At 38.9% G+C, this 24,266-nt stretch overlaps 1 protein-coding gene and 1 long non-coding RNA gene across 6 annotated transcripts in view; both read left to right on the forward strand.

Moving 5' to 3' along the window:
* Positions 1 to 24,266, forward strand: part of SLC39A12 (solute carrier family 39 member 12) — an 87,705-nt gene that overhangs the window by 52,652 nt on the left and 10,787 nt on the right. For 4 of the 5 annotated variants that reach the window (XM_045463853.1, XM_045463852.1, XM_045463855.1 and 1 more), the window contains one exon: positions 521 to 708. In XM_045463853.1, the coding sequence (XP_045319809.1) occupies positions 521 to 708 (188 nt within the window). Of the gene's footprint in view, positions 1 to 520; positions 709 to 6,577; positions 6,736 to 24,266 lie in introns of all 5 variants that reach the window. The other variant, XR_006708853.1, reaches the window with a different exon arrangement.
* On the forward strand, positions 8,199 to 9,318 carry LOC123590581. The gene is made up of 2 exons (XR_006708854.1): positions 8,199 to 8,990; positions 9,268 to 9,318. It is a non-coding gene; the product is annotated as an uncharacterized LOC123590581 (long non-coding RNA).

The following is a 24,266-nucleotide window of genomic DNA, read 5'->3' on the forward strand; positions in this document are numbered from 1 at the left end:
TAGTCATCAAGGCAGTAAAACATTTTCTAAAGGAAAAATTTGTTTTCCTAACCAACTTTGGCAATGATTTTTAAATCTCCTATTAAGTAGTTTTCTCTCCATAGCAGTTCTTACATAAGCAAATAAGAAAAGCCGACATAACGTGATTTAGCCTGGCAAGTTTCCAGGCAAAAAGGTTTAAAAACCCTGGAACAGCAAGTGCTTTATTCTGCATTTATCTAAGTTGAAAATGTCACAGGGCATTGGGAACTGAAGAATATGTCACAGTTCTCTTGGTATATGCGATCTTCAGGAACAGAAAAGGAAGACAGCTCTGGAAATGTAACTTCCTAATAGTATAATGAGAAGGCTACGAATCCCAGAGAACTATAGGCAAGGGCTTTGTTAAACTGGTCAGTCAACTTTACTTGTAAAATCGGTCCCAGTTGCTGAAATTTGGAACAACCTAATAGCACATTCCTCTACCAGAGGCATCCTCAGTTAAATAATGATCATATTTTCTTGTGCCCTTAAATTTCAGGAGACTTTGCTGTGCTCTTAAGCTCTGGACTTCCCATTAAGATTGCCATCCTTATGAATTTTATAAGCGCTCTAACTGCCTTCATAGGACTATACGTTGGTCTCTCCGTATCAGCTGATCCGTGTGTGCAGGACTGGATCTTAACAGTTACTGCGGGGATGTTCTTATATTTATCCTTGGTGGAAATGGTAAGAATTGTGGCCTTTCTATTTTGTTTGTCTAAACTCTGAAAATGTAAAACAGAGACAAAGCCATAAAATGGAAGGATAGATGGGGAGAGGGGGAGAAGGATATGTTTAAAAATATAAAAGGCTAAGGAAATAGTCTGTGTAATCCAAGAAAGTAAATTGTAGGCAGAGGAAACATAATTTGAGATACAGAAAATATTGACATCCTTTTAGTGAATTTAAGTGGAATGAACGAAACCTTTAAAATTGCCAAAAAGTGATCATCAGTTCATCCTGCTCTAGCTTTGCATCTCTGTATGAGGCCTGTCCTTCTAGCTGATAAATGGAAAGTTCTGTGAAACAGCCGGCTATTTTGTTTATACATTGGAAAACAGTTCGTCCGAATTTGTCATTAATTAATGAGCTGTTTGGTTTAATTAACCAACTATAGTTTGGGTTGTTTTGTTTTTTAGAGGGAGAGAGAGAGCACATGAGTGAGGGAGAGGGGAGACAGAGGGAGAGAATCTTAAGCAGGTTCCATGCCCAGCCTGAAGTCCAACTTGAGGCTCAATCCCATGACCCTGAGATCATGACCTGAACTGAAATCAAGAGTAGGTGCTCAACCACCTGAACCACCCAGGTGCCCAACCAATGGTAATTTTTAAAAATAATGATTTAAGTTTTGATTGTTGAAGGGCTATCAGACTGGTGAAATGAGAAAGGTTATAGTGTTGAGTCTCTAACATTGCAACATACATTTCTTCCAGAGGGCCTTGCTAATGCTAACGGTGACTCACTCATCACTTTTCATCCTCAGAAACCTGATAAAGGAATTACAGCTGGAAATTTCACCCTGTTTTGATTCTGGAAACTGCAAAATAAACAAGACTTTTTAAGGTCACCCTCTACTGGACTTTTTATGACTTAAATGTATTAAGGTGGATAATACTATCCCTTCTTGGGGCACCTGGGTGGCTCAGTCAGTTGAGCATCCAACTCTTGATCTCAGCTCAGGTCTTGATCTCAGGGTTGTGAGTTCAGGCCCCGCGTTGGGCTTTGCAACGAGTATGAAGCCTACTTAAAAACAAAACAAAACAAAACAAAAAAATGAACCTATCCTTTCTTATGTGTTGGAATAATGCAAATAAAAATGAATACATGAGTAGAAGAAATACTTAAGAGTGAAAACCAATACAAAGCCAATCCAAATGGAAGTAAAATTATGTGATGGCCTGTATCCTGGAGCAGAAAAATAAAACGAACGATCTTGAAGAATTCGATAAGGGGACTCTTCAAGTGAACACAGCCATTTTAAACCCCAGTCTAAATACGTTTGACTTTTTGGTTGTTTTTCTTAATTCTTATGAGATTCAGAGAGATGAGGTCAACACCAAAGGGTATTTCTGTGTTTAGAAACGTTCTTACATGTAATTTACGATACTCAGGGAATTTCCTAATCTTGATGATGAAGACAGACTTGTGGGGCAAGTTCAACCCACCTCTTCCGAACCCCAATCCTCAAGCTGTGGTCAGTATGACAGAATCTCATGATCCTTCCAGTTCGAGAAGTCTGGGTTGCTAGCCTTGAGTGATGACTTCAAAAGCACACTGTCACTCATCATTGAATGTTGTGAGCTACTTTTTGTGTAAAATGCCTGTATATCAGTTCTGAAATTCACTCTTGGATCTCCTGACAGTTTTCTGCTTCTAACTTCCTTTCCCTTTATGACTGAGTTGGGGGCAGTTGCTGTATTATTTAGTTATTCTGGTTTGCTTTTTTTTTTTCAAGTCTGTACCTCTCTTCAACTCTGATGGATACATATCTAGTTAATCTATCTATCTAGTTAATGCTTTCTCTTTGTTTGTGAGTCTGATCTCCCAAAATGGACCTGAGGGCATTATCAAGAACCATTTGTTCCGTAGAACCCTAAGCTGGGTACATCATTTCCCCTTAGGGTTTCTCCTCCTGGTCTTGCAAGGTTAGGCGATTGCTTGTAAGAAATGTGGCAGATATCCTATGAGATTCCAACTAGAATGAATCTTGACCTTGTTGCAAATTACTATCGGCCAAGGGAAAACCGGCATCCTGGCAAAAAGACAGCAAAGAAAATACTCTGGAGTTTCCTGGGGCGACTTGCTATAATCCAGGTCGCCTGCTCTCACGGCCTTTTGAGTAACTTCTAAACAAATAGGACTCTTTCACATAGCAGCAACTTTAACTGTTTCTGTGAGCTGGGGCTGTGCCAGAGAAAATAGTCTTTTGTCATTTAAAGGGAAGAAAATAAGTTTTCAAGACTGTGTAAAACAGGAAAGAAAAAAAACGACAGTAAGTAAAGGGTAAGGGCGGTGGGAGGGAAGGGGGCAGGAATCCTTCCATACACTGGTTATTTACTAAACGCTGGAAATTTACCAGGCACCTTCTCAGTTGGGCTAATGTGGAAAGATTAGCTACATTTTTGCCTTGCTTGTTTGTTTCAAAGAAATTGGGCGTGTTCGTTCAAATCCCAGAAGAAAAAGAACTAGGGGCAAAAATGGGGCCATTAGCAATGAAGTCAGCAAAGCAGAAATTCTTCACTAGGGAAATCTGCCAGCCTAAATTCTCCAAAGTGGGATTGCCTCATCCAAGCACACTAACTCTTGGTGGCATTGAATGGTTTCTAAAGAAATTTAAGAATGAATGCGGGCCTGGGCGGCCAGAGGAAATTCATGCTCCTTTAGAAAGATCAGTGTGCTAGGCTGAGTTTGCCCCAAGCAGAGACTGAAGACGCATGCGTGTGTGATGGCAGTTCACCTCCTGGGAGGTGAACCCAGGAGATGAATGAAGGGCAGGTGGAGTGAAGCAGAAAATGACAAAAAGTCAATACACTGATGTGTTTTTGTTAACGTGACCACCACTATGGGGACCCACCACTGCGGACCTTCTGTGGGGACTCCTGTCCCCGTTGTTCAAAGCTAGACCCACAAATATACCCCCCCCCAACACACACCCCTTTCAGGCTATGCATGCTTGAGCACCTGGGAAGTTCCCGCGATGGTCTCAGGCCAAAACACTAGAGAGGCCCAGGGCAGGAGAAAGAGAAATGCAGTGTGGACTAAAGCAAAGCTTCTCTGCAAAACTTGCTAACACCTCCTTGGAAATGGTCTCTGCAGCAGTGGCTGAGCACCAGAGATGAGAGAATATGAGAAGTCCCTTCAGGGTTGGAGGCCAGCCAAAAACTCCATAGAGACTTAATACAAGAGAGTGGAATAAGCTTCAAACCCTATTGGTCTTTTTTTTTTTTTTTTTTTTTTTAATGTTTTTGTATTTATTTTGAGAGACAGAACGTGAATGGGGCAGGGGAGGGGGTGCGGTTTGGGAGGCAGGGAGAGAGAGGGAGAGAGAGACTCCCAAGCAGGCTCTGCGCTGTCAGCACACAGCCCCACGTGGGGCTCAATCTCATGAACCATGAGATCATGACCTGAGCCAAAATCAAGAGTTTGTTGCTAAACCGGCTGAACCACCCAGACACTGGCCCATTGGTCTTGTGGCAATTATTTGATATTCAACCATCTCTGTCTTCTAGCACCCAACCTTGGTTCTCCTCACCTTCAGGCAGCGCTTGGGCTGATCCAGATTTCTTTCCTGGTAGGGCAGCCCAGATCTTCACTGACGGGTCTACTTTATCCTAGTTGGGTCATGCTTCCTGTGGTTGCCTGTTCACCATCGTCATCAGGCGTGGAAGCATCAAGAGATGCTTCAGGAAACTCCTAGTTTCTGGCTATGTGCCTGGGTTCCTCCATTGTGTAGCCATAACGCTAGTACAAATTCTACCAATGGAAGAGCCAGCAGTGATGGTCTACCATTGCCTCCTGATTTTCTCTCTGCTATCTCTAAGATTTCCTTCCTTCTATTCACTTTGCATTAATTTCCTGTTTATTTTCTTCCTTTGTGAGATGGGATGATGTACCGTTGATTTTAAATCTTTTCTTCTCTTAGATTAGAAGATCTAAGCATTTAAAGCTATGCATTTTCCTCTAAGCACTGCTTTGCTGGATCCCATATATTTTCATATGTGGTGTTTTCAATACTGATCACCTTGAAATGTCTTTCAACTTCTCACGTAACTTTTTTCTTATTTGGCACATGTTATATAGAAGTATGGTGCCTGATTTCTCAATATCTGTAACTTTTAAAGTAGCTTTTGGTTACTGATTTTAACTTAATCCTTCATTGTCAGATATACTCTATATTATTTTAGTTCTTTGAAATATTTTGAGGTTTGTTGTATGGCCCAGTGGTCTATCCTGGTAAATGCCCTCACATGCATTTGGAAAGTACACAAGTATGGCAGCTGTTGGGTATTAGAGTTCTGTGAATGTCGGTTAAGTCAGGCTGGTTGATGGTTTTATTCATGTTTTCAAATTCCATACTGATTTGTTTTTCTCTACTTGTGTTAATTATGAGGGAGTGGCATTAAAAATATAGACTTAGGTATGTGGGTTTGCCTATTTCTTTCTTGGTTTTATCAGTTTGGCTTTATGCATTTGGAGCTCTGTTATTACATGCATGTGTATTTAGGTTTGTCCTTGTCTTCCTGATGGAATTGATATTTTTATCAGGCTGAAAGTTCCCTCTCTTTACCTCTGATAAAACTCTTTGTCTTGCAGCCTCCTTTGTCTGATGTTAATAAAGTCACATCTGCTTTTCTGCTTACTGTTTGCACAGGATATTTCCTTTCATCCTTTTGTCTTCTCCTGGCTATAGAAAGTAAGTGGTGGGGTCTTGACAGAGTATTTGAAGTGTCACATAACAGAAACGTCTGATGTAGTCAGCAATCCCTGGGATTAATAGGTTAGTGTCCATTTATCTTATTTATTCACTTTATCCAAATTGTATTTATAACCAGATCGACTGATTTGTGTTGTTGTTGTTGTTGTTTGTTTTGTTTTTTGTTTTTGTTTTTTGTTTTTGTTTTTTGGGGTTTTTTTTTGGTACTTCCATGTTTGCTACAAAGATTTCATGAGATTTGTCCTCTATCCATATAATGCCCTCCTCCCTAAGATATACTTGTCCTATTCTAGGGTACCTGTGAATATGTTATCTTACATGTCAAAAGAGACTTTGCAGATGTGATTAAGGTTTAGGACTTTGAGACAGGGAGATTATCCTGGATGATCTGGGTGGTCACATTTTAATCACATGAGTCCTTAAAAGTGGGAAACCTTCCCCAGCTATAGTCAGAGAGAGAGGTGATGGCAGAAGGAGGGTCAGAAAGATTTGGAGCTGCCGGGTGTGGAGTTGGAGGAGGGGGGCCAGGAGCCAAGGAACAAGGAATACCAGTTGCCTCTGGAAGTTGGAAAAGACAAGGTAACAGATTCTCCCCTGGAGCCTCCAGAAGGAACCAACACCTTGATTTTAGCCCCATGAGACCTGTGCCAGATTTCCGACCCATACAACTGTAAGATAATAAACTTGTATCATTTTAAATCACCGGATTAGTGGTAATTTGTTAACAGCAGCCAGAGAAAACTAATATATCCCTGTGCCACTAACCTTGGTTGAGATGTTCTTGAGAACAGAGGCAGCAACGTAGGACTCTCTTGTTCTGCTTGGGAACTGAGAGTTCCTTCTAAGAAAATTCTCAGAACTAAAAGGTCTAGAGGATTTCTCATATTCATCTTCTCTAAAGTTTACGGGTTTTCTCAAATAGAAGGAAAAGACAAGCCCAGAAGTATTCTTTTTTTTTTTTTTTAGCCGTTTGGATAAGAGAGACTTTCTTTTAATAAATAGGACTTATTATTTAAATCATAAATTAACCCATTTTAGAGAACATAAGGCACCATGGCAAGGAAAGGTTTATTCTGGATATGAAACCGGTTTCAGACCTTGAAGCATTTTTTTTCCCTAAAGTTTTAGATCCTGCAAAACGGTTTCCATAACAACAAGCCCATGGAAACCCCAAGGGGCTCTCACCACAGATGTAACGAGAGATGTCCCTGGAACTGGCAGAACTGGACAACTGCCCAGGAACCGATACGTTAATAGCATCCAAGCTGTAGCTCCTAGAGGTAGGTAGTAGAGAAGGGAGCCCTGCATTCACCAGTTCATGCCCAAACAAAATGAAACCAAACTCAGGTGCCCCCTCCATGCGCATCAAGACCAACCAGTTGAGTGTAGACCTTATCTCTAGCCCTCTCGGCTACAAATCTCCCTCACTCCACAGTTCTCTGGATCTCTTTCCCTCCCCTCTGCACTTTTTGCTTGTTTGTTTGAGCAGCTGCCCTTTTTTCTTTTCTTTTCTTTTCTTTTTTCTTTCTCTTTATTTTTCTTGAGAGAGAGAGAGAGAGAGAGAGTATCTTAAGCAGGCTCCACACTCAGCACAGAGCCTGATGGGGCTCCATCCCACGGCCCTGGGATCATGACCAGAGCCGAATTCAAGAGTCAGATGCTTGACTGACTGAGGCACCCAGGCGCCCTGAGGGGATGCTCTTTTCAAATTTCTCTTCCTGTTCAAGATTATTACTCATGTTCCTTCAATCTTGATTTCACTTACGTAACCATGGGGGAGAAAACACCAAGACTGAAGAGCAGTCGCTTAGAGCACCTTGCTATCTACCCACTTCTGCGAATGTCTCCTTGAAGCAATATGGCTGCCAGATTTTGCCTGGAACATTTTCAAATTTCCAGATGTAAAAGGTAGGGCAAAGACTCCTTTGAACTTAAGATCCTCTACTTTAAAAAAGAAAAATTTTTAAAATAGGCTCCATGCCCAGTGTGGGCCTCAAACTCACCATCCCCAAATTAAGAGTCGCGTGCTCTACCGACTGAGCCAGTCAGCTATCCCAAGATCCTCTGCTTTTAAAATATACCAATGGGCGCCAGGGTGGCTCAATCCATTAAGCGTGGGACACTTGGTTTCCATTCAGGTCGCGACCTCATGGTTTCATGGGTTTGAACCCCATATTGGGCCCCTGTGTTGGGAGCACAGAGCCTGCTTAGGATTCGCTCTCTCCCTCCCTCCGCCCCTCCCCCATTCATACTGTCTCTGTCTGTCTCAAAATAAATAAATAAATGACCTTTAAATATATGTATATATACATATATATATATATATATATATATATATACACATACATACATATGTATATGACATATACATATGTATATGACATACATATGTATATGTATGTGTATACACACACACACACACACACACACACACACACACACACTCATATGCATACATACATACATGTGTGGCACCTGGGTGGCTCAGTCGGTTAGGCATCCGACTTCAACTCAGATCATGATCTCACAAATCACAAGTTCGGGCCCTGCGTTGGGCTCTGTGCTGACAGTTCAGAGCCTGGAGCCTGCTTCAGATTCTGTGTCTCCCTCTCTCTCTGCCCTTCTCCTGCTCACACTCTGTTTCTCTCTCTCTCAAAAAAATAGATAAACATTAAAAAAATTTTTTTAAAACTATACACACACACACACACACACACACACACACACACACATATACATATATATAATATATACCCAAACACACAAAAATAAAATCTACGTATTAAACCCAGTCAATAAACAGGATTATAGATCATCAGACGATGAGCATCCATTGGCTTCTCTACATTTATTTTAGCTCAGTAGATTTAACAGCTTCATAACAGTTTTCACAAAGGGTGAAAAGAACGTAAGTTGACTGACAAAACGGCCACCTTTCTAGCAAGGCTTCTCATCTTTCCTTAATCACATGACTACAAAATTAAACCAAAACGAACCTACACTTTTAGGATACCGATCCTATTTCCTCTTCATTATTCTTTATCCTCCAATTTCTTGATTTTGATGGGGTCTTGCTTTCTCAGAGAAATCTAGTTATGCCCAATGCACTTTAGTCAGTAATCGATAATCACCAAGTTGGTTCTGATAAAAGAGTCCTTGCTCCCTCCAAGAAAACTATTAAGCTATCGTTTCCTTGAAGGTTGAGAATATCTATGTGTCATGCCCTTTAAACAAAATCCATCCATAGAAAGGGGATATTTTGTTTGAAAGACATGTAAAATAACGTTGATATACATACTTGCTTTCAACAAATATTGCACTTGAAATCAGTGAATGCAACTGACATTTAAAATACTCTTTCTCTGGGGGGAGAAAAATGACAAGCATTTAAAAACCATGTCAGGCAGCAAAATTAATATAATTTAACATTCACAATTATTTCTTCCCCAAAACAAGAAGTATGAATCATTCTTGCCAACAATTTTGAAAGACTTTTATTCTCTTCCTTTATACATCAGTCAAACTCTGCACTTAGGTGTTTTCTTTTTTTTCTTTTTTTTTTTTTAATTTTTTTTAACATTTATTATTTTTGAGACAAAGAGAGACAGAGCATGAACGGGGGAGGGGCAGAGAGAGAGGGAGGCACAGAATCGGAAGCAGGCTCCAGGCTCTGACCCATCAGCCCAGAGCCTGACGCGGGGCTCGAACTCACGGACCGCAAGATCGTGACCTGAGCCAAAGTCGGACGCTCAACCAACTGAGCCACCCAGGTGCCCCTTTTTTTTTCTTTTTTTTTTTTTTTTTGCACTTAGGTGTTTTCTACCGAGAAAATGATTAATAAACCCAATTTTGATAAATGCTGAGCTCTGCAATTTTTAAAATGTGACTACCAGAAATGTTGGCCTTTTTCTGCTCCTTGTAATTTTTTTCCTTCTAGCTAGTCTCTCAAACCATGCACCTGTGCACACCCACATCTTCCAAAGTAATCCATTTCTTAGGAAAATACTAAAGATGGCTAATGACTCTCCTGGGCTATATAATTAAGAATTTGTCTAACTGAATCATCCCCCTAAGGAATAAATGAAGAAGTGAATTGTTAGAGACAAGTTAGAAGCAGGTAACATCTTTGTCTCTCTGAATCATGTGTGACAACGATGAGGTCTTTGCTCTACAGCTCAATTTTCAAGAGGAAATTTTCATTTGTTTTCCAATGCAAACTGCTTCATAAATTCCCTTGGGAAGATTAGATTGGGAAATTAGAAGCCTATAATACCTGTGTTTAAATATTTAAGTAAAATATCTAATGCTGAATTAAAAAAATAATAACCTTCAGATAGACCTCCTCTCTGGTACCTTCACTTTGGTGATCCCAGATACATGGAGGACTGTTGTCCTTACTTTCTTGCTTGCAGAGGAAAATTACAACTACTGTATTAAGTTGTTTTGTGAACAGAGCTACTAATTTAAAAAGACCTACATTCAAAGCAGAATTTGTGTCAGTGGGAACAAATCTCCCAATTTTAAGGTATCGTTGAGTCAACACAGTAATGTGTGTTGAGGATGTTACTGTTCATAATCAAATATGGGGCTAAAATAGAATGCTCTTCTCTTATTTTTGTCCTATAGAACTTGTGAATTTTATTTCAAGACATTATTATTATTCTGGCCACTGCTTTTACCCCCTGGAATTTTTTAAAAATTCCAGTACAATTAGCATACAGTGTTATATTAGTTTCAGGTGTACAGTATGGTGATTCAGCAATTCCATACATCACCCAGTATTCACCACAACAAGTGCGCTTAATCCCCACCACCTATTTCCCCCATCCCTTCACCCACCTCCCCCCAGGTAACCATCATTCGCTCTCTCTGTTTAAGAATCTGTTTTTTTGGTTGTCTCTTTTTTGTGTTCATTTGTTTTGTTTCTTAAATGCCACATGTGAGTAAAATCCTGTGGTATTTGTCTCTGATTTATTTCTATCAGCATATACTCTCTAGGATCCTTCCATGTTATTGCAAATGGCAAGATTTCATTATTTTTTGTGGCTGAGTGATATTCCATTGATATCCAGTGATATTCCACCTCTTCTTTACCCATTCATCTATCAATGGATGAGTTGCTTCCATAATCTGGCTATTGTTTATAGTGCTACAATAAACACAGGGGTGTTCTTTGGATAAACACCCAGTAGTGGGATACTGGATCATATGGTAATTCTATTTTTAGTTTTTTGAGGAACTTCCATACTGTTTTCCATAGTGACTGTACCAGTTCGCATTCCCACCAACAGTGCATGAAGGTTCCTTTTTCTTCCCATCACCAACGCTTGTTGTTTCTTGCGTTTTTGATTTTGGCCATTCTGACAGGTGTGAGGTGATACCTCACTGTGGTTTTGATTTGCATTTCCCTGATGACAGTGATGTTGAGGATCTTTTCCTGTGTCTATTGGCCATCTCGATGTCTTCTTTGGAAAAATCTCTGTTCGTGTCTTCTGCCCAGAAAATAAAACATACTTCTAGCCTCCTCCTTTATATTGCTGCCAAAGAAATGACTAAGGAAATGAATTCAAAAAAACAAAAGAGAAAACATAATGGACAGAAGGATAGATTAGGTTGAAACCACACACCAACTTTTATTGAATCAAGACTTAGGAGACTGTTAAAGGCACGAATTGATACGAGATTTTTCTGCAAATACTCCAGAGAAAATTTTCATTGTCCAGAACATTGTAGAAGGAGAACTCCAGCAAGCCCTCCTGAGATTTTGTAGTTGAGAAAACCTCATTCTGTGGATAGGCAATCTTCCCCCAACCAGTTATAGCCAGGAAACAGCCAGGTTGCTTTAAGGAAAAGAAACTTAGACTTCCCTCCATCATGTTATAGCTGACAATCACAAAGAAATTCAAAGTAAGCCACACTTCAGACTCTAAAAAAAGGACTCTAATAAGGGCACTCATCCCAAATGGCTTTGTTCCCATGACCTCATCTAAGGCGCCAGTTCCTATTACCATCACACTGGGGCATAGGGTTTCAACATACAAATTTTGAGGGAAAGAAAACATTCAATCCATAACATCTATGCTCCAGAACTTTGAGATCTAAACATAATACATGTTTCTCACTGCAAAGTGATGATAATGAATCCTTACCAGGCAGTGAATGACCCTCTTCCTATCACCCACGTTCTTGGATGTAATTAAATGCTGCTTATTGTGTTATTATAATAAGCTAGAGTTAATCAAAACAGAGCTTGGAGTATGTGTGTGTGTGTTTGTGCATGTGCGGTGTTTATTATGGTAAAAGATACAAAACAAGAAATTTACTCTTTGAACCATTTGAGGTGTAGAGCTTAATGACATTAAGTATATTCACATTCTTGTGCGTCCATCACCACTATTCATTTATAGAACTTTTCTCATCTTCCCAAACTGAAGCTCCATACTCATGAAGCACTAACTCCCCGCTGTCCCGACCCCTACTCTCTGGCAATCACCTTTTTACCTTCTGTCTCTCTGAATTTGACTACCCTAGGTACCTTATATAAGTGGAATCACACAGTATTTGTCTTTTTGTGACTGTTTGATTTTACTTAGCATAAGGTCCTCAAGGTTGATCCGTGTCAGCATGTGTCAGAATTTCCTTCCTTTTTAATGCTGAATAACATTCTATTTGTGTCTGTACCACACTTTGCTTATTCAGTCATCCATCAGTAGACATTGAGTGGCTTTCACCTTTTGTGAATAATGCTGCTGTGAACATGGGTATACAAATATATCTTGAAGTCCCTGCTTTCAATTCTTTTATGTATATATCCCAAAATAGAGTTGCGGAATCGTGGAGTGTCTATTTTCAATTACTTGTTTTCCATAGTGGCTGCATCATTTTACCCACCCTCTTTCTCTGCATCATCACCAACACTTGTTATAGCCTGTCATTTTGAAAATAACAATCCTAATGGATGTGAAGTGGTATCTTGTTGTTTTTGTTTGTATTTCCTGAATGTTCAGTGATGTTCTTTACCATCTTTTCATGTGCTTATTGAGCATTTGTATATTTTCTTTGGAGAGATGCATATTAAAGTCCTTGGATCATTCTGTTTAGATTTTTGTATGAGTGTGAGTTGTAGGAGTTCTTTATATATTCTGTATATCAATCCCTTATCAGATAAATGACTTACAGATGTTTCCTCCCATTCCGTGGATTGCCTTTTCACTCTGTTTTAATGTCCTTTGATACATAAAAGTTTTACATGTTGGTAAACCCAAATTTAATCTATTGTTTTCTTGCCTGAGCTTTTAAAGACATACCCAAGAAATCATTGCCAAATCCACTGTCATGAAGATTTCTCACTATGTTTTCTCCTAAACGTTTTACAGTTTTAAGTCTTACATTTAGGTCTTTTATCCGTTTGGAGTTCATTTGGTATAGGGTATAAGGTTAGAGTCCAATTTAATTCTTTTGCATGTGGATACACAATTTTCCCAATACCTTATGTTGAAAGGACTATTCTGAAAGAATAGATTTGGCACTCTTGTCAAAATTGCCTATGTATGCAAGAATTTATTTCTGGTTTCTCTATTGTATTCCATTGGTCTATAGTGTGTCTTTATGCCAGGACCAGACTCTTGATTGTTGTAGCTTTGTAGTTAATTTTGACATCAGAAAGTGTGAGACCTCCAACTTTGTTCTTTTTCAGGATTGTTTTGACTATTCAGGGTCTCTTGAGATTTTATATGAGTTTTAAGATAGATTTTTCTATTTCTATAAAAAAATCATAAAGATTTTGATAGGAATTGCATTAAATCTATAGATCACTTTACCTGGTATTGATATCTAAGCAATATTAAGTCTTTCAATCCATGAACATAGGACATCTTTCCCTTTATTTGTGTCTTCTTGGTGAAGTTTATTCCAAAGTATTTTATTATTTTTGATGATATATTGCAGGTGGAATTGTTTTATTTAAAAAAGCTTTTTTTATGTTTACTTATTTTTGAGAGCATGAGAGACAGAACCCAAGCAGGAGAGGGGCAGAGAGAGGGAGACATAGAATCCAAAGTAGGCTCCAGGCTCTGAGCTGTCAGCACGGAGCTCGATGCAGGGCTCGAACCCAAGGACCATGAGATCATGACCTGAGCTGTAGTCAGAAACGTAACTGACTGAGCAACCCAGGCGTTCCTGGAATTGTTTTCTTAATATCCTTCCTTTTCAGAGTGTTCATTATTTGTGTACAGAAACACAGCAGATTTTTATGTTGATTTTGTATCATACAATTGCTAAATTTTAAATATATGTTAACATCTCAAAAGTAAAAAAAAGATACTGGTACTGGGTAACAAATTTTTATTTATCAGGACATGTTTTGTAAGCAGTATTTTTTTAAAAAAATGTAACGTTTTAGTGAATACAATTGTTTAGGTTAAAGACATTTACAAGTCAAAAGGATTCCATCATTAATCACATGAGGTCATTTATCTTCTTTTGTTTTTTTAACTCATTCAAAACAGAAATCTGACTCAATTTTATCCACTTTTTCCCTCTTGTTCTTTAATTTTAAGTTATACGAATAGATAAACATGCATTCATGAGAACAAGTAAATAAAAGAAATCTCTGTATTTCCTTAAAGTTAGAAGGGATGATGTTTTCTTAAATTCTTAATGAACAATGTATGACAAATTTGACCCTTGTGTGATCTTTCATTTACTAGACCAACTTCCCTAGTAGATTTATGTAGTCTGTGACAGTGAGTGCAAGATACAGTCTCATTTACATATTAAGACTAACATAGGTTGTTTACAATTCAGTTCATCTAAAGTTAATTGAATGCGTGAAAAAATCACTGCTGTGAAGACCCAGCCTATGTGTGGCTTCATATTGTCACCAGTCCAGAAGAAAACCAAAAAGGTCATGTGATTGTTTCCGTGGTTGAATACTTACTAAAACAAGTATATTGTTCACTCAACAGATGAGAGAAGAAAGACAAAACTTAGTCCACCTATGTATTGGGTTTATAAAGACCAACAGTATTTCTAATTTATTAATTTTTCGGCAAGTTGTGATCTCATGGATGACTTCTTCAGAAAATTTTCTTGGAGACAGCTCATGGATAAAGGATCATATAGACTGAGTGTTAGGTTTTACAAACACTGGCCGAACTTTCCGGTGTCATTAAGAACCATAGCAAACTGAGGGTACAGGGGAAGATGGCGGCGTAGGAGGATGCTGGCTCATCTTGTCCTGCTGATCGCTTAGGTTCCACCCACATTGGCCTAAATAACCCAGAAAACCACTGGAAGACTAGCAGAATGGACTCTCTGGAGCCAAGTGTAGACAAGAGGCCCACGGAACAGGGTAGGAAGGGCGGAGAGGCGGTGTGCACTCCACAGACTAGTGGGAGGGAGCCGGGGTGGTGGAGGGGCAGCCTGCCCGGCAAGGCAGAGCCCCCCAAGGTCTGGCTTGCAAAAGCGGAGGGGCCAGACTGCGTGAGTTCTGACAGCCAGCAGGACTTAACATCTGGAATTTTAAAAGTCAACATCTCTGCTCTCAGAGAGCGGGGAGGGCGAGAGGACGCCAGAAGGGAGAGTTATTGAGCCCTGGAAGGACAGAGCTCGGCAGGGGAACAAACGCACTGACAAGCGCCATCTCCCTCTCCCACCCCCCAGCCAAAATTCCAAAGGGAACCAGTTCCCGTCACCAAACTTGCTTGCACCGTGCAAACGCCCAACGCTGTGCTTCTGTGGATCCATCCCTCTGACGGGTCTGCCTCCCTCCTGGTGCTTCAGAGCAAAAAAGCTACCTAAGCCTGCCCCTCCTGACCCTGTGCACCTTGCGGATTGACCCCATCTAATACGCCCTTGGCCACATCCCATCGACGCAGCACCACAAGCCTGGCAGTGTGCAAGCAGCCCAGACAGGGGCCATACCACTCCACAGTGAGTCCTGCCCCTGGGAGAGGAGAAGATAAGGTACACACCAGTCTGACTGTGGGCCCGACGATATCTGGGGGCAGATATCGGGTCTGACTGCAACCCTGCCCACCAACACAAGTTTCTCTGGATAGCACAGAGGAAGTGCCCTGCAGTTTGAAGTTACCACAGGCACTACCCAAAATGACAAAACAGAAGAATTCTCCTCAAAGAAACTCCAGGGAGTAGCAACAGCTAACGAATTGATCAAAACCAATTTAAGCAATATAATTGAACAAGAATTTAGAATAATAGTCATAAAATTAATGGCTGGGCTTGAAAGAAGCATAGAGGACAGCAGAGAATCTATTGGTAAAGAGATCAAGGAACTAAAAATTAGTCATGATGATTAAAAAATGCTATTAATGAGGTGCAAAATAAAATGGAGGCAGCCATAGCACAGATTGAAGAGGCAGAGGAGAAAATACGTGAATTAGAAGATAAAATTATGGAAAAAGAGGAAGCTGAGAAAAAGAGAGATAAAAAATTCCAGGAGTATGAGGGGAGAATTAGAGAACTAAGTGATGCAATCAAACAGAACATTATTGGTAGCATAGGAATTCCAGAAGAAGAGAGAGAGAGAAAGGGGCTGAAGGTGTACTTGAACAAATCATAGCTGAGAACTTCCCTGATCTGGGGAAGGAAACAGGCATTGAAATCCAAGAGGCATAGAGAACTCCTTTCAGATGTAACTTGAATCGATCTTCTGCAAGACGTATCATAGTGAAACTGGCAGAATACAAGGATAAAGAGAGAATTCTGAAAGCAGCTAGGGATAAATGAGCCCTAACATACAAAGGTAGACATATAAGGGTAGTAGCAGACCTATCTACTGAAACTTGGCAGACCAGAAAGGAATGGCAGGAAATCTTCAATGTGATGAACAGAAAAAATATGCAGCCAAGAATCCTTATCCTGCAAGCCTGTCATTCAGAATAGAAGGAGAGATAAAGGTTTTCCCAAACAAACAAAACTGAAGGAATTCATCACCACTAAACCAGCCCTACAAGAGATCCTAAGGGGGACTCTGTGAGTAAAATGTTGCAAGGACCACAAAGTACCAGAGACATCACTACAAGCATGAAACCTACAGACATCACAATGACTCTAAACTCATATCTCTCAATAATAGCACTGAATGTAAATGGACTAAATGCTCCAACCAAAAGACATAGGGTATCAGAATGGGTAGAAAAAAAATACCCATCTATTTGCTATCTACAAGAGATGCATTTTAGACCTGAGGACACCTTCAGATTCAAAGTGAGGGGATGGAGAACTATCTATCATGCTACTGGAAGTCAAAAGAAAGCTGGAGTAGCCATACTTATATCAGACCAACTAGACTTTAACTTAAAGGCTATAACAAGAGATGAAGAAGGGCATTATATAATAATTACAGGGTCTTTCCATCAGGAAGAGCTAACAATTATAAATGTCTATGCACTGAATACAGGAGCCCCAAATATATAAAACAATTAATAAGCATAAACATAAGCAACCTTATTGATAAGAATGTGGTAATTGCAGGGTACTTTAACACCCCACCTACAACAATAGATAGATCATCTAGATACAGGATCAATAAAGAAACAAGGGCCCTGAATGATACATTGGATCAGATGGACTTGACAGATATATTTAGAACTCTGCATCCCAAAGCAACAGAATATACTTTCTTCTCGAGTGCACATGGAACATTCTCCAAGATAGATCACATACTGGGTCACAAAACAACCCTTCATAAGTATAAAAGAATTGAGATCATACCATGCACACTTTCAGACCACAATGCTATGAAACTTGAAATCAACCACAGGAAAAAGTCTGGAAGATCTCCAAAAGCATGGAGACTAAAGAACACCCTACTAAAGAATGAATGGGTCAGCCAGGCAATTAGAGAAGAAATTTAAAAATATATGGAAACAAATGAAGATGAAAATACAACAATCCAAACACTTTGGGATGCAGTGAAGGCAGTCCTCAGAGGAAAATACATTGCAATCCAGGCCTATCTCAAGAAACAAGAAAAATCCCAAATACAAAATCTAACAGCACACCCAAAGGAAATAGAAGCAGAACAGCAAAGACACCCAAAACCCAGCAGAAGAAGAGAAATAATAAAGATCAGAGAAGAAATAAACAACATAGAATCTAAAAAAACAGTAGAGCAGATCAATGAAACCAAGAATTGGCTTTTTGAAAAAATAAACAAAATTGACAAACCTCTAGCCAGGCTTCTCAAAAAGAAAAGGGAGATGACCCAAATAGATAAAATCATGAATGAATATGTAATTATTACAACCAATCCCTCAGAGATACAAGCAATTATCAGGGAATACTATGAAAAATTATATGCCAACAAACTGGAAAACCTGGAAGAAATGGACAAATTCCTAAGCATCCACACACTTCCAAAACTCAAACAGGAAGAAATAGAAAATTCAAACAGACCCATGACCAGCGAAGAAATTGAACCAGTTATCAAAAATCTCCCAACAAATAAGAGTCCAGCACCAGATGGCTTCCCTCGGGAATTCTACCAAACATTTAAAGCAGAGATAACACCTATCCTTCTTAAGATGTTCCAAAAAATAGAAAGGGAAGGAAAACTTCCAGACTCATTCTATGAAGCCAGCATTACTTTGATTTCCAAACCAGACAGAGATCCAGCAAAAAAAGAGAACTATATGCTAATATCCCTGATGAATATGGATGCAAAAATTTTCAACAAGATACTAGCAAATCGAACTCAACAGCATATAAAAAGAATTATTCACCATGATCAAGTGGGATTCATTCCTGGGATGCAGGGCTGGTTCAACATTCACAAATCAATCAAAGTGATACATCAGATTAATAAAAGAAAAGATAAGTACCATATGATCCTGTCAATCGATGCAGAAAAAGCTTTTGACAAAATTCAACATCCTTTCTTAATAAAAACCCTCGAGAAAGTTGGGATAAAAGGAACATTCTTAAATGTCATAAAAGCCATTTATGAAAAGCCCACAGCTAATATCACCCTCAATGTGGAAAAACTGAGAGCTTTCCCCCTGAGATCAGGAACACGACAGGGATGTCCACTCTCACCGCTGTTGTTTAACATAGTGTTGGAAGTTCTAGCAATCAGACAACAAAAGGAAATCAAAGGCATCAAAATTGGCAAAGATGAAGTTAAGCTTTCACTTTTGGCAGATGACACAATACTATACAAGAAAAACCCAATAGACTCCACCAATACTCTGATAGAAATGATACATGAATTCAGCAAAGTCGCAGGATACAAAATCAATGTACAGAAATCAGTTGCATTCTTATACACTAATAATGAAGCAACAGAAAGACAAATAAAGAAACTGATCCCATTCACAATTGCACCAAGAATCATAAAATACCTAGGAATAAACCTAACCAAAGATGTAAAAGATCTGTATGCTGAAAACTATAGAAAGCTTATTAAGGAAATTGAAGAAGATATAAAGAAATGGAAAAACATTCCATGCTTATGGGTTGGAAGAATAAATATTGTCAAAATGTCAATACTACCCAAAGCTATCTACACACTCAATGCAATCCCAATCAATATTTCATGAGCATTCTTCTCAAAGCTAGAACAAGCAATCCTAAAATTTGTATGAAACCACAAAAGACTCCGAATAGCCAAAGTAATTTTGAGGAAGAAGACCAAAGCAAGAGGCATCACAATCCCAGACTTTAGCCTCTACTACAAAGCTGTAATCACCAAGACAGCATGGTATTGGCACAAAAACAGACACATAGACAAATGGAATAGAATAGAGACTCCAGACTTGGACCCACAAAAGTATGGCCAACTAATCTTTGACAAAGCAGGAAAGAATATCCAATGGAAAAAAGACAGTCTCTTTAACAAATGGTGCTGAGAGAACTGGACAGCAACATGCAGAAGAATGAAATTAGACCACTTTCTTACACCATTCACAAAAATAAACTCAAAATGGATGAAAGATCTGAATGTGAGACAGGAAACCATCAAAACCCTAGAGGAAAAAGCAGGAAAAAACCTCTCTGACCTCAGCTGCAGCAATTTCTTACTTGACACATCTCCAAAGGCAAGGTCATTAAAAGCAAAAATGAACTATTGGGACCTCATCAAGGTAAAAAGCTTCTGCACTGCAAAGGAAACGATCAACAAAACTAAAAGGCAACCGACAGAATGGGAAAAGATATTTGCAAATGACATATCGGACAAAGGGCTAGTATCCAAAAATCTTTAAAGAACTCACCAAACTCCATACCCAAAAAAACACATAATCCAGTGAAGAAATGGGCAGAAGACATGAATAGACACTTCTCTAAAGAAGACATCCAGATGGCCAACAGGCACATGAAAAGATGCTCAACATCGCTCCTCATCAGGGAAACACAAATCAAAACCACACTCAGATACCACCTCACGCCAGTCAGAGTGGCCAAAATGAACAAATCAGGAGACTATAGATGCTGGCGAGGATATGGAGAAATGGGAACCCTCTTGTACTGTTGGTGGGAATGCAGACTGGTGCAGCTGCTCTGGGAAACAGTGTGGAGGTTCCTCAAAAAATTAAAAATAGATCTACCCTCTGACCCAGCAATAGCACTGCTAGGAATTTACCCAAGGGATAAAGGAGTACTGATGCATAGGGGCACTTGTACCCCAATGTTTATAGCAGCACTTTCAACAATGGCCAAATTATGGAAAGAGCCTAAATGTCCATCAATTGATAAATGGATAAAGAAGTTGTGGCTTATATACACAATGGAGTACTACATGGCAATGAGAAAGAACGAAATATGGCCCTTTGTAGCAACGTGGATGGAACTGGAGAGTGTGATGCTAAGTGAAATGAGCCATACAGAGAAAGACAGATACCATATGTTTTCACTCTTATGTGGATCCTGAGAAACTTAACAGAAGACTGTGGGGGAGGGAAAGGAAAAATAAAGTTGGAGAGGGAGAGAGCCAAACCAGAAGAGACTCTTAAAAACTGAGAATAAACTGAGGGTTGATGGGGTTGGGAGGGAGGGGCGGGTGGGTGATGGGCATTGAGGAGGACACCTGTTGGGATGAGCACTGGGTGTTGTATGGAAACCAATTTGACAATACATTTCATATTAAAAAAAAAAAAAAGAACCATAGTAAACTATCTACTTACCTATCTATTTAATTTAAAAAATTCTCCAAAGTGACCAATGTTTCTTTTTAATCATTTTCTAGATAACATGTTATCAATGAGTAATTATCAAATGACCCTTCAAAAGATCAAAAGAAAAAATTAACTGAATGCTTTATTAACACTGTTGTAAATACCCAGATGAGTGAATATTCTAAAGTCCATTTTTTTCATGCATTTGATAATATGCAGATGTTATGCAGGTATAAGATTGTGGAAAATACTAGGGAAAAAAAAGATCCTTCTGAGTATAAACAGAAGACTTTGAAATGGCACTCTCTAGTTTGACCTAAGCCACTAAACAGTCCAGTAACTTAAAATATACTTTAGCCTTTCCTTCTTCTCCTTTTTTCTCCTATTTTTAGAGCAATAGGAATGTGTGGGCAGAAGAAATACAGAATGATCCATAACCATTATAATTCTTCTCCCAGTGGGACTATACTTCCCGCAAAGTGTTTCTTTAATTTATCTAGTGACTTTTTTTTTTTTTTTATGTGTGGCTGTCTTATCAAGCACTTGAAATATGGTTAGTGTAACTGGGAAATGGATTTTTTTTTTAGTTAAAAAACTTTATTTTTGAGAGCAGTTTGAGGTTCATGACAAAACTGAGTAGAAAGTCCAGAGAATTTCCAAAGAACATCTGTCCTCCACGTGCATGCTTTTCCCCACTCTCAACATCCTGCACCACAGAGGTACATTTGTTATAATTAAGAAACTCTGTTGACACATTATTATCACCCAAAGTCCAGAGTTCACATTTATTGCATATGTGGTGTTGTATGCTCTATGGGTCTTGACAAATGACACATACCCACCCTTGTAACGTGTAGAATAGTTCCCCTGCCCTAAAAATCCTCTGTGTCCTGCCTCTTCCCTTTCCATTAGCCCCTAGAAACCACGAATATTTTTTAATCTCTGTAGTTTTGCCTTTTCCAGAATTCAGTGTAGTTGGAATCATTCAGTATGTACCTTTTGAAACTGGCCTCTTTCACTCAGGGATATGGTTTTAAGGTCTCTCCCAGTCTTTTCGTGGCTCGATAGCTCATTTCTTTTTGGCACTATGTCATATCTGGATATACCACAGTGCATTTATCCTTTTGCCCACTGCAGAACATCTTGGTCACTTCCAGGTTTGGGCAGTTACAAACAAAGCTGCTATAAATATCCACGTGCAGGGTTTTGAGTGAACATAAATTTTCTATATATTTGGGGAAATATCAAGGAGTGTAATCCCCGGATCATATGATAAGAATATGTCTAGTTCCAGGAAAGATTTCCAAATGTCTTCCAAAGTGATTATACCATTTTGCATTCCCACCAGCATTAAATGAGAGTCCCTCTTGCTCAAGGTCCTTGTCAGAATTCAATGTCATCGATGTTTGGATTTTGGCCATGGTCATAGTTGTGTAGTGATATCTCGTTGCTGTTTTCGTTTGACATTTCCTAGTGAAATATGATGTTAAACACCTCTGAATATGCTTGCTTGCCATCTGTATACCTTCTTTGGGGGAGGTGTCTGTCCAGGTCTTTTAACCATTATTTGAAACTGGGTTGTTTCCTATTTATGCATTTCAAGAGTTCTTTGTATGTTTTGGATGGCAGTCTCTTATCAGATGTGTCTTCTGCCAAAAAATTTTCCAAATCTCTGGCTTGTCTTTTCATTTTCTTGATATGTCTTTTGCAAAGAAGAAAATTTAATTTTAATGAAATTCAGCTTATCAATGATTTCTTTCATGAATCATGTCTTTGGTATTATATCTAAAAAAGGCATCACTGTACCCAAGATCATGTAGGTTTTCTCCTCTGTTATCTTCTAGGAGTTTCACACTTTTGTGTTTTCCATTTAGAGCTATGATTCATTTTGACTTAATTTTCGTGGGGGATGTAAGGTCTGTGTATAGATTCATTGCAGGTTTTTTTTTAAAAACTATCTTTGTTCCAATTTATTACTTTCGCTCCTTTGTCAAAGACCGGTTGGCTATATTTATATAGGTCTATTTCTGGCTTCTTTGTTCTGTTCCTTTAATCTGTCTTTCTGTCCTTTCACCAGTTCCATACTGTTGTGATTACTGCAATTTTATATTAAGTCTTGAAGACTGACAGTGTCAGCTCTCCAACTTCGTTCTTCTCCTTCAATTATATGGTGGCCTTTCTCGGTCTCTTGCCTCTTCATATAAATCCTGGAATCAGTTTGTCAACAGCCATGAGATAACTTACTGAGGTTTTGGATGGGACTGTGTTGAATCTGGAGAAGAACTGACATCTCGACAATATTGATTTTTCCTATCCATGGACATGGACTATCTCTATGCTTCTTTATTTTTTCCTTGATATCTTTTTTTGGAACTTTATACTTTTTCTCACACAGATTTTTAGATTTATCCCTAAGTATTTCATTTTTTGATGCTAACATAAATGCTAATGTGTTTTTAATTCAAATTCCAGTTGTTCATTCCTCATATGTAAAAAATAAGTCAACTTTTGTATATTACTGTCTATTACTGTATCTTGCAACTTTGCTATAAGCACTTATTGGTTCTAGGAGTCTTTTTGATGATTCTTTTGGATTTTATACATAAATGATCTTTTTCTATATTCCTTTAAATTCCTTTTCTCGGGGCGCCTGGGTGGCGCAGTCGGTTAAGCGTCCGACTTCAGCCAGGTCACGATCTCGCGGTCCGTGAGTTCGAGCCCCGCGTCGGGCTCTGGGCTGATGGCTCAGAGCCTGGAGCCTGTTTCCGATTCTGTGTCTCCCTCTCTCTCTGCCCCTCCCCCGTTCATGCTCTGTCTCTGTCTCAAAAATAAATAAACGTTAAAAAACAAAATTTTAAATTCCTTTTCTCCTCTTATTGAATTCAGTAAGACTTTCAACTTGATGTTGAAAAAGCATCAGTGGGATGGGACATCCTTGCCTTGTGCCTGATCTTAGCAATAAGTCTAGTTTCTCACCAAGCATGATGTTACCTGTAGGGTTTTTTTTTTTTTTTTTTAATTACAGATGTTCATGATGAATTTGAGGAAGTTTCTTTATAATCCTAGTTTGCTGGGAGTTTTTATCATAAACGAGTGTGGAATTTTTCCAGTGCTTTTTGTGCATCTATTAATATCTTCTTTTGACTGTCAATGTTGTCATATAGACTGTATTAATTGTTGAATGTTGGACCAGTCTTATGTATTTAGATAAACCCCATGTGGTTGTGGTGTGTAGTTCTCTTACATATTGTTGGATTCAATTTGCTAATATTTTGTTGAGAAGTTTTCATATCTGTTCATAAGAGATACTGCTCTATAGTTTTCTTGCAATGTCTTTAGTTTTGGTATTAAGATATTGCTGGCCTTTTAGAATGAGTTAGGAAGTATTCCCTCTGCCCCTGTCTTCTGGAAAAGATTGTAGAGAATCGGTATAATTTCTTCCTTAAACGTTTGGTTGAATTCACTGGTGAACTCATCTGGGCATGGTACTTTTGTTTTGGAAGGTTATTGATTATTGATTCAATATTAAAAATAGATATAGGCCTATTCGGATTGTATATTTTTTCTTGTATGAGTTTTAGCAGTTGTCTGTTAAAAGAATTTTTGTGTTTCATCCAGATTATCGAATTTGTGGGTATAGAGTTGTTCATAACATCCATTTATTATGCTTTTATTGT

The sequence above is a fragment of the Leopardus geoffroyi genome, chromosome B4, assembly GCF_018350155.1.
Source record: "Leopardus geoffroyi isolate Oge1 chromosome B4, O.geoffroyi_Oge1_pat1.0, whole genome shotgun sequence".
NCBI classification, from domain to species: Eukaryota; Metazoa; Chordata; class Mammalia; order Carnivora; family Felidae; genus Leopardus; species Leopardus geoffroyi.